General features: G+C 38.8%; 1 protein-coding gene across 1 annotated transcript in view; it reads left to right on the top strand.

Moving 5' to 3' along the window:
• The window catches only part of HCFC2 (host cell factor C2), an 886,151-nt gene that overhangs the window by 638,233 nt on the left and 229,570 nt on the right, over positions 1–18,348 (top strand). Inside the window, exon 16 of the mRNA XM_044087200.1 lies at positions 7,364–7,455. Within this exon, the coding sequence (XP_043943135.1) occupies positions 7,364–7,455 (92 nt within the window). The remainder of the gene's footprint in view (positions 1–7,363; positions 7,456–18,348) is intronic.

Genomic DNA, 18,348 nt, shown 5'->3' with positions numbered 1-18,348 from the left:
TAGGCTATCGCTGTGGATGCAATTTGGAGGTAATCGGCAGGAAGGTTATTGACTGCAAGGGTGGTTGGTTTGAGTTTGGCTAGGAGTTTTTGGATAGTAGAGGTAGGAACAGACTTAAGTGTGAAAGGTATGGTATTGATTTGGGCCTGAGGTGGTTGTGGGGTGTTGGAGGAAGTGATGATATTTGAGTTTGAGTATTGAGGTGGTGAAATAGTTATTAAAGTTGGAGGCTATGTTCAGGTCTGTACCGTGGGAGTGGTGGTTCTTCTGGGCTGTAGGATGTTATTTATTGTTGCCCAGAATATTTGCGGTTTGGTACTGCATTTGTTTTGTTGAGTGATACAGTAGTTTTGTTAGTAATCAACTGCTTTGTTTAATGAAAGCATTTTGATTGGAGACCAGTTGCAATGTTGCAAGGCTTTTATGAAGTGGTCTCTAGGAAAATTTTTGTTAGAGCGGGTTTGTAGAAGGGAAGGAGACAAGTTTTTCCTAAGGATAAAAGTGGGACTGTGGTCGCTCAGAGAGTTTGGTAGGGTGGCACATTGATGGGTGGTATTTGGTTGATTTGTGAGGATGCAATCAAGTATAGATTCTCTCTTTGTGGCCTTATCAATGCTTGTGGGTGCATCTACAAGTTGGGTGAAGTTATATAGGTTAATGTCGTGGGTGGGGTGGGAGAATTGAGTTCCAGTCAATGTTTACATCACCTAACACAATAGTTTCTTGAGGGAGGGAGTATGAGGCCCAGTGAAGTATGGATTCTAGTGTGGTTAGGTTGTCACTTGGGGGTATATAGATACCCAGTAGGTTTACATGCTTATGTTGGTTAAGGGAGAGCTTTGCTAATAGAGTCTCTGCAAAGTTTTTAGTTGGGGGAAATCTTTTTGGAGGAGTTGGAGTTGTAGGTTGGTTCTGTGAAGTAGAGCTAAGCCTCCGCCTCTTTTATGTAGCTGGTCTTCCCTGAGAATGTTATACCCAGGTGGGGTAATGGAAATATCTTTAATATGTGGTTTAAGACATGTCTCTGTGATGAGAATAATATCAGGGTTATATAAGGAGATGGCAGCGTGAAGGTCTTCTATTTTATTCATGATACTGCGGGTATTCATATTTAGTATCAGTAAGTTGGTGGGTTTGTGCTTAGCTGGGTAGTGATGGGTACATGGCTTATTAGTCTCTCCCAGTAGTAGCTGAGTAGTTATACAGGTGATAGTTTGTAGGTATTGGTCAATTAGGTAGTGAAATTGTAGACTTGGTTGCTTTTTAGATGGATAGAAGTAATACATGGGAGGGGCATGGTATATGGGGGGTTGGGTGTATATGGTGGGGCATATGCTTGCATGAGTGGGGGTGATAGTAATGTTGTGGGTTAGGGTGGGGGATTTGGGGTGGATACAGTGAGTGATTGTGAAGAGATAAGAGGTGCTGATTGTGGCTATGGAGAGGCAGGAGAATAGGGAGGTTAATCCCAGGAGGGTATAGCGTAGATGATGGGGGTAATGAGACATATTGGGAGTGAAGTCGTGGAGTTATAGGAGGAATTTATATTTGGTAATAGTGTGAGTTGTGTGAGTAGGAGATATGGGTGTGGATATTGAACTGGTAGGTGGGCTGGAGTGGTGGGAATTTGAAGGGCATGTGTAGATGGTGCTGATGAATGTAATTATTGGATAATGTGTAATTATTGGATACTGGGTGGATGAAGGGAGGGAGCCAGGCAAGGTATGTGCAATTCAAAAATAAACTATCAGTTGCTCAGACATCACAGCTATAATTAACTATTAACTTAATATTAAATATTGATTAATTAATGATTATTAACTTAGTAACACACAAAACTATGTACATTTTCAAAATTTTTGTATTTCCTCCTTATCATGCACTTCATCAAAATTGATTTTGTCCCTCCAGGGAAGAATATTTTGAAGATGCCTGAGTACAGCAGTTTGAATCTCATACCTGCTTCTTGACATTGCCTGAATAATGCAATAAATTTTCCCCTCCTCTGCCTGTTGTACATTGAGTAGTCATTGTTCACACACACACATACACTGCTGTCTCCCACTTTTAGTACTTTGTCCTGCCACAGTTTTGTCAGAATCAACTCCTTCTGCTGATAGATTGCATCTTTGCTATTAAAGGTCTAAGTTGCTTTCTCATATCCAGATTTGAAGCATACACAGGACGTGCCCTTTCAATTAACAATTCCAGTTGTGGAATACCAGTACAGTTGCTTATTTGTTCTTTCATAAAATGAATACAGTCTGTTCCTTCCAGCTTCTCTGGTACAGCAGGAATTCTCAGGTTCTCCCTAGTTGCGCCGTCTTCCTCTTCTTTAATTTTTTGAAACCATCTTGTGTAGCCATTGCCTCCTCCTTTTCCTGCTATGACTGTAGGTAGAACTTTCTTATGAAGTATAGACTTACACCTAACACCCCTTATAGCTGGCATGTAAAGTTGGGTTTTGTAGCGCATCAGCATGGTATCAACAGATTTCTTTACCCTCCCTCTAGTTCTGAGTGCAGACAAACCTTATTTATGATCAGCTTTACCATACTCTGGAGGAACATCCTGTTTATTTATTTACATAGCTTTCTGTAGAATTCATCATATTGATAGTGTATCACTAAAATGTCAGACTTGTTGCTGTTCTTTCCATTTGTTGACAGCAGATGACATGTATTTATTGCCAGTTTGTGTACTCTGTATGTATCAGTCTCCATGTGTTTGTCCTAATCTGTCCAGTAGTTTCCAGCCTCATTCCTGTCACAGATGGAGGCAGGGAGCTATCTATAGATCTGTATATTCCTAAAGCTCTGTCTTAGCCTCCAACCTCCTTTCTGGTATATACTTAAATTTGTAAGCCGCGGTGTTGCAGCAGTAGCATTGTCGCCTCACAGCAAGAGGTTCTCCCATTCGATTCTTGGCCGGAGCGCCTTCTGTGTGGAGTCTGCATGTCCTCCCCGCGTGGCCTTCGAAAGACATGCGTGAATGGGTGTGCCTTCATTGAAGGTTGGGCATCGAGCTGGCACCTCGGCACCGTAAAAATCTACTGCCATTCATTAGCGGACCGGAGTTCCGCTGTGGCAACCCCTAACCAGGAAAAGCCGAAAGAAAAACAACAACATAGATATACTTAAATTTCATGCTGTACCCTCAAGTAGATACAGATAGAGGGTTGATCACAGAGCTCAAGGCTGTAAATTCCACCACCTATGTTAATACAAGTGATGGTAAGTGCCCTATGGATTTTTTTGCTGCCTTATACCCCACAATACTGCATACTCGGTCAGACTTTTCTGTATTTATCGCAGTTTATCCTGTAGCTTCTACCCTCTTTTACTATGCTGAAGGGAAGTGTAAGTTATTTTCAGATCTATGTTTGGAAAGTTTATTTTTCGCCTCCCTCCTCCTATGCAACATTTAGGGGTACATATTTGAGAAATGTACATTCATAAATTTATATTTGCTGCAGATCATATGAAGTTGTGTATCAGTAGCATATTTTAGTATGCATAAAATTATTTATTAGCCTTGGTGCCATATCCACTTTAGTTCCCTTTCATCGTGCATGATTCATTGGTTCTTATGCTGTCTGTTTTCCTTAACCAAACCCATACTGCTGATCAGTTATAACTGGAACACTGGTAGAATATGAAATCTGCCCTTACCGGAATGTCTGTTGCTTAACAATATTTGCTTCCCCCTTAAAGTTGTATGGTCAGTGAGAGAGACCTAGAGAAGTAGACAATACCTTATCCTCATTCTACCTTTCTTGAGTTCCAAGGCATTACATGCCTCAGACTTTGCACAGCAGTTTAGAGGTGTCATACTCTTATACATAGGTTCCCTTTTTGCAGGTTTCGGTTACCTTTTTTCCTATTACTTTGGAATGCTGAAGCTATTCTGCTTACAGCCTCCTTATAGAGAATAACTACCTTTTTTCTTCCCAAGTGAGATTAATCACCATCCTTGTAGTTGACTGGGTTACCCTTCAATGACCCATCTGTTAATGAGTTCTGTTAATCTTTTTTTATTCTCCATCTGTAGAATTTCCTTCAAATTAATCTTGAAAGTGACAAATCTGTTTATGCTTGACATGGAGCAGTATCCACTGATCCCCTGAGGACCTCCTCACAGTTCACTTCATATGCCAATACCTACAGAAGTGCAGGTATATACATGTACCCCTCTAGTTTACTAACATCACAGCCATTACATAGCAAAACTTGTATTGCATTTGGCACCAGTACGGTGGCAAAATGGGGTATAACTAGAATATTTAATATTCTGCCATCTCTTTACATTGTCCTGTGGAGTTTATTCCTTATGACCTTTATGTAACATTAATAACTGTGTAGTGTTCAGTTCGACTGAAGAGATTGTACCTTATTCCCCTCACAGAAACTGACTCTTGAACTCCATACTAGGTAGCTTTGTTTGTGCTAATATGCAGAATTTGGCACTATAATATTAAGTTAGACCTTTTATGGTCATAACTATGTTTCTCAGTGATTCTTTGCATCTAGATTGATTCCATTTCTGTCAGTTAGTGGAGGGGTATTGCAACATTTGCTTGAAATTTATTTACCTTTTTTAAATTTCTCCAAATGTTTAGGGTTTCTAATACAGTGACAGGAATGGACCCAACTCCTTAGTCAGGGTACGATTAAAGTTTGTGAAATTAGTATTGCTTCCGTTTGCCCAGAGTGCTCTTCTCAGCACCAGCAATGGACTCAGAACTGTCTCCTCCTGCAATTCATGTAGCACTACACGTATTGGCAGCATATGTAAGTATGAGTGCACATTTTTTTATTGGCTCCTTTATTCTCTGAAACGTCTGGGTATCTTTATTCCATATTGTATCTAGTTTCTGTTTGCATAACCTGGCATTTTATGGCTGTGTCTCTTAGTGCCCAGAGCACTATAATTGCTAGGTGTAGCTACTTCAATAAGTGTTATTTTTGTCCTTTCTTCATTTACTGCTGCTTTTCATGTTTGTACGCTCATAATTGTTGGGATTGAATCATCCCATGAGATAAGAACTTATTCATTTTCAGTAATTCCTTGATATTTGTTTCTAGTGCTTCTCCACTACTTGTCATATTGCTTGCATAATCCTTAGTAGATCAGTCTTAAACACATTTTTGTGCATTTTCAGTAAGCATGCACACCTTAGCCATGAATATATTGCAAAAAGCAACCAGGTCTGCATCTGTTTTTAATTTGGCATACATAACCTTCATTTTTTTATCTCCCTCTTTTTTGTAGACTTTATAAACCAACAAGTACATAGTCATCTGTCTTGAGTTACCATTATTAACCTTTTATCTTTTGGTTTAAATTTACTTCTTTGCCAGTCATGTGTCAAATCTTGATCTGCATGTGGTTCTAGGAGTAATCCATGCTTTCCACTACAATTGTGGGCTTTCCAATTTCTTTCCTTTTCTTCTGGTCATGTTTTTCATATTTTTCTCTTTTGCTTATTGGCACTTTTTTTTTTGTAGCCTGATTTTTATTTATTTCTGGTGTGATTTCCATTACTGCTCTTTTTCAGAATGTTTCTGCTGATTGAACAAAGGTATCATCTTAGACTTTTTTCTTCGTTGTTTAGAATTTTCACTGTATTTGTCTCTGATGTAATTAAATATGTATGCGGTCCCATGATTGCAGACCTGTATATGTTAACTTCTGAGTGTTAACCTCTGAGAGTCCAACCCCTCCTTCATACTGAGATAAATTATATATAGTCTTGCCATGCACTGTGATTTTTATATATGCTTTGATAAGAATGAAGCAGTTTTCTTGTCCAACTCATCCAGTGCTTTTTGAGGCCAGTCATTCATACCAAAGCTGTAAACGGGAAGAACAAGATTTATTTTTTGAACTTTAGCCCTAAAGGTTTTCAGCAGTAGCTTTAGTGTTCTAAAATATTCCTTACTACGCTTTGCTGTCATTCGTTATTGCTTTATGTCTGACCCTTCATCTTTTCACAGGTATTTATACAGTCCCTCTCCCAGGCTAATTTTCTCTAGGTGGTTCAGTTTTCCTGCTAAAATGTTGCTTTTGCACATTTGTCAAGACTAAATGTCATTGTTGTATACTGAGCAGATTCCCAAGCTTGTACCTTATTCTTCTCACAAAAACTGACTCTTGAACTATGAACTACCTAGCTCTGTTTGTGCCAGTATGCAGAATTTGACATTATGCTAGCTAGAATTATGGTCATAACCATCGGTTTCTCACTGAAACTTTTAGCTTCCAGACTGACTCAGTCCCTGTCAGCTGCAGGTAGGGATTTGTAACATTTGCCTGAAGCTTATTTAGCCTTCATCTCTGTAGCATAATGTATGTTTCTAGAACTGTATTTTTAACATTTGCTTGAACAGATACAGCTGCATTGGCTGTACTTTCACTCCTTACCATATGTATTATTTAGGAGCTCAGCAGTGCGATGTAACTAGTCTGCTGTTTGTTTCTATCTCATCATGTAAACTAGATCAGTAGATACTCCACACTCCTGCAAACTGTCTAATGTGGATCTGATGTCTGACTGATCTGTAGCAATTATGGACATTATCACTCAAATTTAGGGGGATTGGACATTTTAGTCAATACTTTTGTAAGATATTTTAAGGTCCAATGATTTCCACCTTCACATATCCTTGGAGATGCTACTTTAAAATTATTTTTTTTTTATTGGGATGTAGTCATCTTGATAAGCTGTAGGTGCTGACCTATGAGTAGAGGAAGTTGGTTTGGCAGGGAAGCTCTTTTAAACAGCCTTATTTTTTTATAGATTTTCTTATTGCTTGATGCACTTTTCATGGCCCGAGAGAGGGGGGGGTCCTTATGCTCCCAGGATTATGAGTAAAGGGGAGGAATTAGTAGTCTGGGAACATTTTAGGTGTGGAGCTTACTGAGCCCTGCCAGCCTCAAGTCCTTTGGGTAGGGAAGATGAAACTGGTCCTACGCCTCTGGTATGGTAAGTGCATAACGTGTATATTACACATGGGGATCATGGTTGTTGCAGCATCACTCCTCACACACCTCAGCAACAACACAGAGACCCATGAATGTCTGATCCAGAAAGTATGTCAAGCTACATGGAAGATTTCTCAACCGCTAAATTGTCATTGTCAGTAGGAGCAGGTCAATTAACACCCCCCCCCCCATTGGCTGCAAACTGGATTTCTGGCTGTGCAGGCCTGAGTGGCTAGTGTCTATCAACATGGAAAGGGAACTTCTCCAAGGTTTCGAATGTTGTGATGAAATGTATTCTTTCTAGAATTTCTTCTAGAGTAACAGACAAGGTCGACGTTTGATGTTCTTTTTTTTAATAATTTGCATTTTGTGTTTACAGCTCAAATCACACCATTGGTATTTGCCTCAGATGCGTCTTCAGGTGTTCAGAATACAAAAGCTGCTGCCCAGCCAAATAATCCACAGTCGTATGTAAGTATGTTCATTGCTTTTTAGTCAAGAAAGAGAAGAGATGATTTTTTTTGTATTGAGACTTTATCTAATTGACTGCCACTATTGAAGATAGTTGGCCATCCACCAAATTGCTCAATTATGATATCAGGTACTCTCTTGGCCCACAGTCAGGATTTGTCATAACTATCATTATTTGATTTAATGATAAAATATTTAAACACTGACAAGTATTACATAATTTTAAAAGAGCTTTTTGTTTTACATCCAGTTGAATAAATTGCTGTGTGGATTTTTTTTTTAATGCTCCCTGTGATTTTAAGTGTTGTCAGCACATTATCTACAGACTAAATGTGTCATTCCAGTAGATTGCTAAAGAGAACATGGTTTGTGCATGCATTGAGACAGACTTTGAGTGCACTCTACAGTGGAAAAATATGCACTAATACTTTAATAAGTAACATATTTAAGCAATAGCCAACGTCTGTTCTCCGTTGCTCCATTTTATTTATTTATTTATTTATTTATTTTAATAAAAAAAAAGTTTCAGACAGTTTCAGGGTAGGAGAGAGAATGGAGGAAATACAAAAAAAAAAAATCAGGTACGTGTCTTTAGTTTTAAATAACGTACCTGATTTTCCTAGTATTTTCTCCATCCTGTCTCTCTTGTTTGTCTGGAGACTGGATTACAGATTTTTTTTTTGTTTGTTTAAAAAAATAAATAAACAAAACTTGCAGAATATAACAATGGAAAAAAGTCCAGGCGACCAGACCTTTTTCCGTTGGTATATTCTTGGATTTACAATGGCATACTGGTTGGGCTGGCCAATCAGCGTGCTCGTTTTAGAATGTTAATGTACAGTCATTGTATAATAAGAAATAGCTTTTCTTATAATAAAAATAGCTTTTCTCATAAAAAAAAATTGAGATGACATACAGTCACACGTCATTCAGGCTCGCACATGGCTGTATGTCATCTCTGGCTTGCTGATCTTCTATTTTTTTTAGCAGTTAGAGGCAGATTTAGAGTTAGATTTAGAGTTGGCATTAATAAGGTGGTGCCGGGGAGCAAAGAAGTCCCCCAGCATTACCTTACTAATCTGTGCGAACAATGAACTCTATACCTTGCCTTAAAAAAAAACTTTTTGTAACACTATCATTATGCAAGACACTTGGACACACAGGCACACACCACATAAGCAATATGTGTGTATGTATGTATGTATGTGTGTGTGTATATATATATATATATATATATATATATATATATATATATATATATGTATATACATATATATATATATATATATATATATATATATATGTATACACATATACATAACCCACTCTATCCCCATTCCCAGCCCTTACTCTAATCCTAACCTGCAAACATTTTCACCAACACCAGTGATTAAAAAAATGACAACTTTCCCTTATGATCTGTATTATAAGTAGATTTGTGTAGTATAGGCTAGGATTAGGTGAAATAGACCACTTTTTTCAGTCAGTTGTGTTAAGATAAAATAAGTTTTAGAAAAACTAAATGGTACCCACATATACGTGTGTGTTGTGTGTGTGTGTGTGTGTGTGTGTGTGTGTGTGTGTGTGTGTGTGTGTGTGTGTATATGTATACATACATGTTTGTGTGTGTATATGTATGTATATAGGTCTACTTATACATATATATATATATATATATATATATATATTTATATATATATATATATATATATATATATATATATATATATGTGTGTGTGTATGTGTGTGTGTGTGTGTGTGTGTATATATATATATATATATATATATATATATATATGTGTGTGTGTGTGTGCATGGATTCATTTTAGAACATCGAAAGCCCATAACATTCAAATTCAAAACAGTGAAACCAAAATCTTGAAAATTCAAAACAGTGAAAACTCAAAACATTGAATCCCATAACATTGAAAAAACAGGAAAACAACATTTAATACATTCGTAAAATGTAGAAAATGTAGAAAACCACACTGCCACAGCTAGGAATCACCCGTCGATACTTTATTGGATAGAATCACAAACAGATTGAGCACTTTCTTCCCTTAAAATAGGGATTTCATCAGAATCTGTATACATTCAAAAATTCTCCCTTTAAATACTTTTTAAAAATAGTGATGTCACTCATTACAAATTAATGAGCCAAATTTGAAGAACTACAGGCATAAGAAGTTATATTATCTGTTGCACATTCTTAAAAATATTCAATAAAACCTTTATAAATGTGCAGTTTCTTTTAAAAAATATATATATTGTTCACCTTTCCACTTACTATCTTAAAAATAACATATTATGTAGAATTCATTTCATAAGGTCCACTTTTTTATTTAGAATAGGCTTTATAGAAATAATTTCATTTAAGCCTGGAGGTATACTTGCTTGCAGTTTAATTTGCCATTTGGTTTCCCTCTCTTCTATGTGGCGCCTATAATCACCGCCCCTCGAGTTTTTCCTAACTTTCTCTAAAATACTAAACCTGAATTCTTTACAATCCTGGGAAATGCTGATATGTCTGTATAGGGCATTGTTGGTGTTTTTAGTATTAATTTGGTATGTGTGTTTGTAAATCCTGTCCCTCAGTCTTCTCTCAGTTTTACTTACGTAACAACTGGGACAGGATTTACACATAGCCAAGTATATTACTCCAGTTGTCTGGCAATTCCCTTTCTCAGGTCTTACTACAGTTTTTAACAGGTTGTTAATTTTTATCTTCTCATCTGGACAAATATATTTACAATGTGAGCAGTTACCACATTTTGTGGTACCATACTTATTAGTAAGTTTAAATGGCATTTCAAAATTCTTTTTCAAATTTGGGCCAACTTTGTAAACAAAGTTTGGTTTACTCCCTCCAAGATTCCATAATTTTGGGTTATTTTTAAGAATAGCCCAGTTTTTGTTTATAATTTGTTCGACCTCTATTGCCTTGCTACCATATGGGACAATCATAGCTCTTTCATACCTTTTATTTTATACTTCTTTTATACTTATACATTCTTGTGGGGTACACTTATTCCCTAATAATGGTTTATATTTCTTGCCCCATTCACTTCTCACATAATCAACATGTTCCTTTATTATTTTTACAGGGTACCCCCTTTCCTGAAACATACTGGCAACTTTAATTAGTTCACCTTCTAAATCATCTTGTTTCGAGGTCATTCTGGCTACTCTAATCAATTGACCTTTTAGTATACTATTCTTTTGTCTGGATGGATGGTCACTAGCATATTGCTGATAAGAGTTACTAAAGGATGGTTTTCTGTAGACTTTGGATTTAAAACAGTTGATGTCTTTTTCTATGTATGTATCCAAGTAATTTATTCCTTTCTTGTTATAAACATATGTGAACTTTAAGAATCCTGTACTCTCATTAAAATATTGGACTAAGTCTGTAATTCTATTCTCTGGACCTTGCCATAGGATAAAGATATCGTCCAGGAATCTCACATATACTTTCATGTGTTGGAAGAATTCACTATTACATCTTTTTTTGACGGAGAATATTATAGACAGCACAGAGGTGTAGCCATGGGAGCCTCTTGTGCTCCTGTCTTTGCCAATCTTGTACTCTTGGAGCGGGAACAAAAGTATGTATTTAATAGTGAATTCTTCCAACACATGAAAGTATATTTGAGATTCCTGGACGATATCTTTATCCTATGGCAAGGTCCACAGAATAGAATTACAGACTTAGTCCAATATTTTAATGAGAGTACAGGATTCTTAAAGTTCACATATGTTTATAACAAGAAAGGAATAAATTACTTGGATACATACATAGAAAAAGACATCAACTGTTTTAAATCCAAAGTCTATAGAAAACCATCCTTTAGTAACTCTTATCTGCAATATGTTAGTGACCATCCATCCAGACAAAAGAATAGTATAATAAAAGGTCAATTGATTAGAGTAGCCAGAATGAGAAACAAGATGATTTAGAAGGTGAACCAATTAAAGTTGCCAATATGTTTCAGGAAAGGGGGTACCCTGTAAAAATAATAAAGGAACATGTTGATTATGTGAGAAGTGAATGGGGCAAGAAATATAAACCATTATTAGGGAATAAGTGTACACCACAAGAATGTATAAGTATAAAAGAAGTAGAAAATAAAATGTATGAAAGAGCTATGATTGTCCCATATGGTAGCAAGGCAATAGAGGTCGAAAAAATTATAAACAAAAACTGGGCTATTCTTAAAAATAACCCAAAATTATGGAATCTGGGAGGGAGTAAACCAAACTTTGTTTACAAAGTTGGTCCAAATTTGAAAGAATTTTGAAATGCCATTTAAACTTACTAATAAGTATGGTACCACAAAATGTGGTAACTGCTCACATTGTAAATATATTTGTCCAGATGAGAAGATAAAAATTAACAACCTGTTAAAAACTGTAGTAAGACCTGAGAAAGGGAATTGCCAGACAACTGGAGTAATATACTTGGCTATGTGTAAATCCTGTCCCAGTTTTTACGTAGGTAAAACTGAGAAAAGACTGAGGGACAGGATTTACGAACACACATACCAAATTAATACTAAAAACACCAACAATGCCCTATACAGACATATCAGCATTTCCCAGGATTGTAAAGAATTCAGGTTTAGTATTTTAGAGAAGGTTAGGAAAAACTGGAGGGGCGGTGATTATAGGAGCCACATAGAAGAGAGGGAAACCAAATGGCAAATTAAACTGCAAGCAAGTATACCTCCAGGCTTAAATTAAATTATTTCTATAAAGCCTATTCTAAATAAAAAAGTGGACCTTATGAAATTAATTCTACATAATATGTTATTTTTAAGATAGTAAGTGGAAAGGTGAACAATATATATATATATTTTAAAAGAAACTGCACATTTATAAAAGTTTTATTGAATATTTTTAAGAATGTACAACAGATAATATAACTTCTTATGCCTGTAGCACTTTAAATTTGGCTCATTAATTTGTAATAAGTGACATCACTATTTTTAAAAAGTATTTAAAGGGAAAATTTTTGAATGTATACAGATTCTGATGAAATCCCTATTTTAAGGGAAGAAAGCGCTCAATCTGTTTGTGATTTTATCCAATAAAGTATCGACGGGTGATTCCTAGCTGTGGCAGTGTGGTTTTCTACATTTTCTACATTTTACAAGTGGACTTTAAGCTGCTGGGCTCAATTGTGTTTTTTTAGTAACATTTAATACATGCCAGCACATCTACATACAGAAAAAGTAAAAAACAAACCATATTACACTTCTCCAAATATACGCAGGGGGGAGTCCCACTGCACCTACCTTGTGGGGGGTTGTGCCCCCCTGGTACTTAACTGTATCATCTCTGAGGTCACACTACACAGAACAAAACAGCAAACGTAACATTCACGCTTCATGACTGTCTGTTTAAATTGTAAAAAACTATCCTCAACCTTCTCTTGGAAACACTATTTCACTGTTAAAACATTACACATTACTATACATCTCTCTGATACTTACCGGAGTTTCATACGTTTCCTCAGTCATGTTCCCTTCTTACTTGCAGTACTACAACATAACACATCTTAGTGTAGTGTGTGATCTCAGATTTGATGTATTTAAGTAGCAGGGGGTGTGGGAGATGCAGGGGCGCTTGGCCCCCTGCTTATATTTGGAGAAGTGTAATATGTTTGTTTTTTATTTGTTTCTGTATGTAGTTGTGGTGGCATATATTTAATGTTGCTTTCCTATGTTTTTAAAATGTTACAGGATTCAATGTTTTGAGTTTTCAGTGTTTTGAATTTTCAAGAATTTGGTCCCAGTATTTTGAATTTCAATGTTATGGGCTTTCGATGTTCTAAAGTGAATATATATATATATATATATATATATATATATATATATATATATATATATATATATATATATATGGATCTACCTGACTAGATCGAAACTTCATAACACCGACAAGCACTTCACTGACACCACATAATCGACAGTTCACAAACATGACACCACATACACTCAACACATCATAACAACAAACAAAACAAATCCCCTATCCAAAACCCACACACACAACACAAGCACACCAAAATCCTTACAAACCAACACTAACCCTTACATACACAACTATCTACAACCCTAACCGAAACCCTAACCCTAAGGTCCGTCACTATCGCACACTCCCCTAACCCGCGCCCTAACCCTAACTCACTTATCCCACCCCTATCCCTACAGACCGCCAACATCGCACACTTACCTTACTCACACCCTTACCTAACCCGCGCCCTAACCCTAACTCACTTATCCCACCCCTATCCCTACAGACCGCCAACATCGCACACTTATCTTACTCGCACCCTTACCTAACCCGCGCCCTAACCCTAACTCACTTATCCCACCCCTACCCCTACAGACCGTCAACATCGCACACTTACCTTACTCGCACCCTAACGGCCGTCACTACCGCATACTTACACTTCCTTTCCCCATCTCAGTGTTCTCAGCGTCGGTGTCTTCCTCCATCGGTCTTCTGCCTTGTCGATCTTCTGGCACTTTGTCGGTGTTATGACGTTTCGATCTAGTCAGGTAGATCCATATATATATATATATATATATATATATATATATATATATTTTTTTTTTTTTTTTTTGCAGGGCAATTTCCTGTGCTTTCTCGTCCTAACCTGGTGCATGCACTTGGGCATTCTGAGACAGTGTGGCAACTGTCTAATGTATACAGACAACCCTCTCCTCTTACCTCCCAACAGTCATACCCGTGAGAGATGCACTTGTATCGCCAAACTGGAAGCAGTGCTTGCTCAACCAAAACCGGACTAGCTGGTCAAGAGGAGAAGGTCAACACCTGCAACTCACTACATAAAACACACAACCCTCCAAAACACCAGCCATCAAAACCCACACATAGAAACACAAACCATATACCCACCTTCGAAGAGGCTGTCAATAAAAATTTACCCAAACAACAAAGACCCCCCCCCCCCCGAGACAGAACTGCACTCGACCACCACAGCACACCAGCCGCAAAACACATAGCTCACCATCATAGTGTGCCCCACAACCCAAGCCCTTAAGTCAAAACACTTTGCCAATGTACTAATCATACTAGATTCAGTTGTGAGGCACACTGATGTCCCACTCACTAGGTTGCACAAGGAGAAGATGACAGTTGTCTGTCAGGTGCCAGGATCCGCCACATAACACATGCACTCAGGTCACTCCACAATAAGTATAAATATGACTGTCATTGTCCATATGGGTCTGATTGACTTGAGACATACCTCCCTGGACTACATAAGAGATGTGATGGAACTCTCGGATTATGTGGCCCAGGCAAGTATAACCCTAGCCCTCAGCAGTATTCTACCGTCACCCAGAATGATACTGCAGTATGAGCAGAAAATGATTGACTTCAACAATTGGCTAAGTTTCTGGTGTCATTCTAAGGTAATCCAGTATCTGTCTGCTTGGGACGATCTGATCGACAGACCTCGATGCTTTGCCAGAGACGGCCTGCATCTCTCACCCTTGGGATTCCAGGTACTGGCTATGGCTCTTGCCACCCCTATAGTGCCTTTTTAGGCAGTGTTCCAAAGACCAAAATTCCACTGTAACCACTACAAACAAATGCAGTCTGAGGGTCATGCTGCTCAGTACTAGAAATCTAAGTCTCAAGATGCTCTCGCTCAAAGCTCTCCTCAAAATGGAGAATGTTGACATCTGTGCTATAAAGAAGACCTGGTTTAAAGAGGCAGAAAGCACCCCTGCGCTCCCAGGCTACAACTCATTCCATACCTTTCAGCCCCAGAATACGTCCGGAAGCTCCAAAGATGGTGGTGTCTCCATATTCTTAAAGTATATGCACACCTCTAGACTGGTAGGCCAGCATAATGCATCTGAGATACTTCAGGTACAACTAACACTGGGTAAGACGGTGATAACAAGTCATAGCCTGCTACAGAACCCCAAACATGTCCCTAAACTCACTCCAAATTCCTAAGCACCTTGGAATCTATGAAATTCCAATCCAATAATCTCATACTTTGGTGACTTCAGCTACCCTTCCATCAACTGGGGAATACTATTCAAGTACCAATGTACAGGCCCAATGTTTTCTGGAATTCATCAGTTCCAGTGTCCTGTACCGGCTCATTCTAACCCCCACTAGAAGAAGCAACATCCTCGACCTGGTTATCACCAACATGGGAGACTGTTGCTCCACTCATATAGTCAATTCCTCCCTGGTTAAATCTGACCACAAACTGATCACCATGGAAATCTCTATCTCGCCTACACCCCCCGCTAAGGTGACCACCCTGAAAAACATCTCTAAGGCCGACTTTGGGCTCCTAAAAACAGAGATGGTTAACTTCTCGGCACCCATGCCAATGGAATATAGCTGCATGACTGCCGAATCATACACCACTGCACTGTACGAGCATGTAAACAAATGGATGGACCTTGCCATACCAAATAGAACTAAGACGCTCGGCTCCAAAAAAAGAAAGCCAATTTGGTGGTCCCCAGCCATCAATAAACTCTACAACAGAAGGAAGAAACTGTTGCAGAAAAAAATGAAGTCACAAGACTGGAAAACCTCCCTTATCAGTCTCAACAAAAAGCTGAGATCCCTTATCAAATCCTACCAGCTATGAAGGCAGAATTGCGGCTGACACCAAAAACAACCACAAAGTCTTCTATAGCTAAATCAAAAACTTCAAAGGCAATACCTAGATTTGCTCTGAGTTATTGCACAATGGTACCTCCTATACTGAGCCAACAGATATAGCCAGCATACTGGGTGACAGATTCAGTGCCAACTTTACCCCCCCCAAGGGCCGTATCACCATACCAGAAGAAAGCCTGGTACCCACAATTTCTGCGGCACAGGTAAAAGCTGCATTGTCCAAAGCCAAGAATACAGCATCCATGGGACCTAATAATATCCCTGGCTGTGTCCTACATGAGCTACAAAACAAACTGGCACCACATCTGTGTGCCCTGTTCAATCACAACCTTACCTCAGGCTGTCTCTCTAACAAGTGGCGCAGTGCTACAGTCATCCCGCTTCATAAAGGGGGAGCAACTACAGACCCTGGGAACTATCGCCCCATTAGCCTGATGAGTCTGGTATGCAAAGCTATGGAGCACATCATCATGAACCTCCTTAACAAAGATATAGGCAATCACCAAACTCTTGACCCCACACAGTTTGGCTTTGTCAAGGGGAGATCCTACCTGCTGTACTTGGTTGACTTCTTCGAGGCAGTCACCAAGGCTGTGGATGAGGGTAAGGCAGTGCATACTGCCTACCTCGACCTAGTCAAGGCCTTTGATACCATTACCCACTCAGGTATCATTGATAAACTCACCAAACTAGGCATGAATCTTTACATCCCTAGGTGGGTTGCAGACTAGCTCACACACAGGATCCGCAGAGTGAAAGTTGCGGATTCCAAGTCAGACTGTCGACCAGTCACAAATGGAGTCTGATGAAGCAACTAGTGTAGTTGTGAAAGCACTAACCATTTTTATTTTTTCTATTTTTGGTTTGAATAAACGTATGTTTGTGTGTTAACTTGGTGCATTTTATCTTATTTTACAAATGGAGTACCACAGGACTTGGTCCTGGGCCCTCTCATGTTTGGCATCTACTTCTCAGAAGTCCAAGCCAACACAGAAGGACTCTGGCTGACAAAGTTTGCTGATGACTGCAAGCTAGGCGTCATTATCAACTCCCCAAGTGATGTAGACATCCTACAAAACGGCCTTTCTGAGGCCAATGACTGGTGTCGGAACCATGGCCAGAAGCTTAACGCCAAAAAATGTGTTGGCATCCCCTTTAGAAAAATCTCAGTTCCCATGAATTACCATGTTGATGGGAGCCCACTGAACACTGAAGGCATCATAAGTGTTCTGGGCACCCAGGTTGGCAGCCCCCTCACCTTCAACCACCACATTGCCACTGTGGTCAGAAAGTGCTTCTATGTGGCACATCTTATAACCAAAGGTTTCACATCCAGGAAGAAAGAGGTCATCATCCCTCTCTACTCATCCCTCATTAGACCAGTCATTGAATAGAACACCCCATTTGGCATGTACCTGACCAGACACCTACAACAGCTGGAGAGGCCACAAACGTACCTCACAGCCTTAAATACATGTCCTACATGGACAGACTCAAGAAACTTCAGCTGTTCTCACTCTGTTATCATCTACTTAGAGGTGATCTCTGCTTGACTTACAAAGCCATGTCTGACCCAGTCCTACTTGAAATGCTACACCTAAAGAAATCCCAATCCCCCAGCGCCACATGCTTCAGAGATCACAACCTCATTACCACAAATAACAGAACATGATGGAGGGACAGGTTCAACTCTCAACGACTCCCATACTCTGGAATAAGCTTCCCATTCTTGTCAAGCAGAGCACCTCGCTGGCCCTCTTCAAGAGAAATCTTGACAAGTGGATGGGTAACAAAGTTCACTCCAGGGAACATTCCTGTTGCCCTACTGGATAAGGGGTACTGTGAACTAACATCAGGTGCCTGGGCAGTTTTTTGGGGCTAGGTTGTAAAGGCCATTAGCCTAGTACACACCTGTGAACCTGTATATTATAGATATAGATATAAATATATATATATATATATATATATATATATATATACATATATAGATGGGTCCACTTTTTAATTTCAAAAGCCCAAAATCCCGAGTTTTAGAATACCAAACTCAAAACATCGCGATTTTGGAATCTCGAAATTAAAAAGTGGAACAAAAAAAAATAATGTTTTTGCAGGGGGGCAAGCCCCCTGCTCCCCCCACACCCCTGCAACTCAAATATACCATCTCAGAGGTCACGCTACAGTGAAGAGAAAGGTAAGCAGAACAGGAGCCAC

Source organism: Protopterus annectens, chromosome 11.part0 (genome assembly GCF_019279795.1).
Source record: "Protopterus annectens isolate FY-2018-M chromosome 11.part0, PAN1.0, whole genome shotgun sequence".
NCBI lineage: Eukaryota > Metazoa > Chordata > Ceratodontiformes > Protopteridae > Protopterus > Protopterus annectens.
The sequence above is the reverse complement of the archived record's forward strand: the minus strand, read 5'-3'. Positions and strand labels throughout refer to the sequence as shown.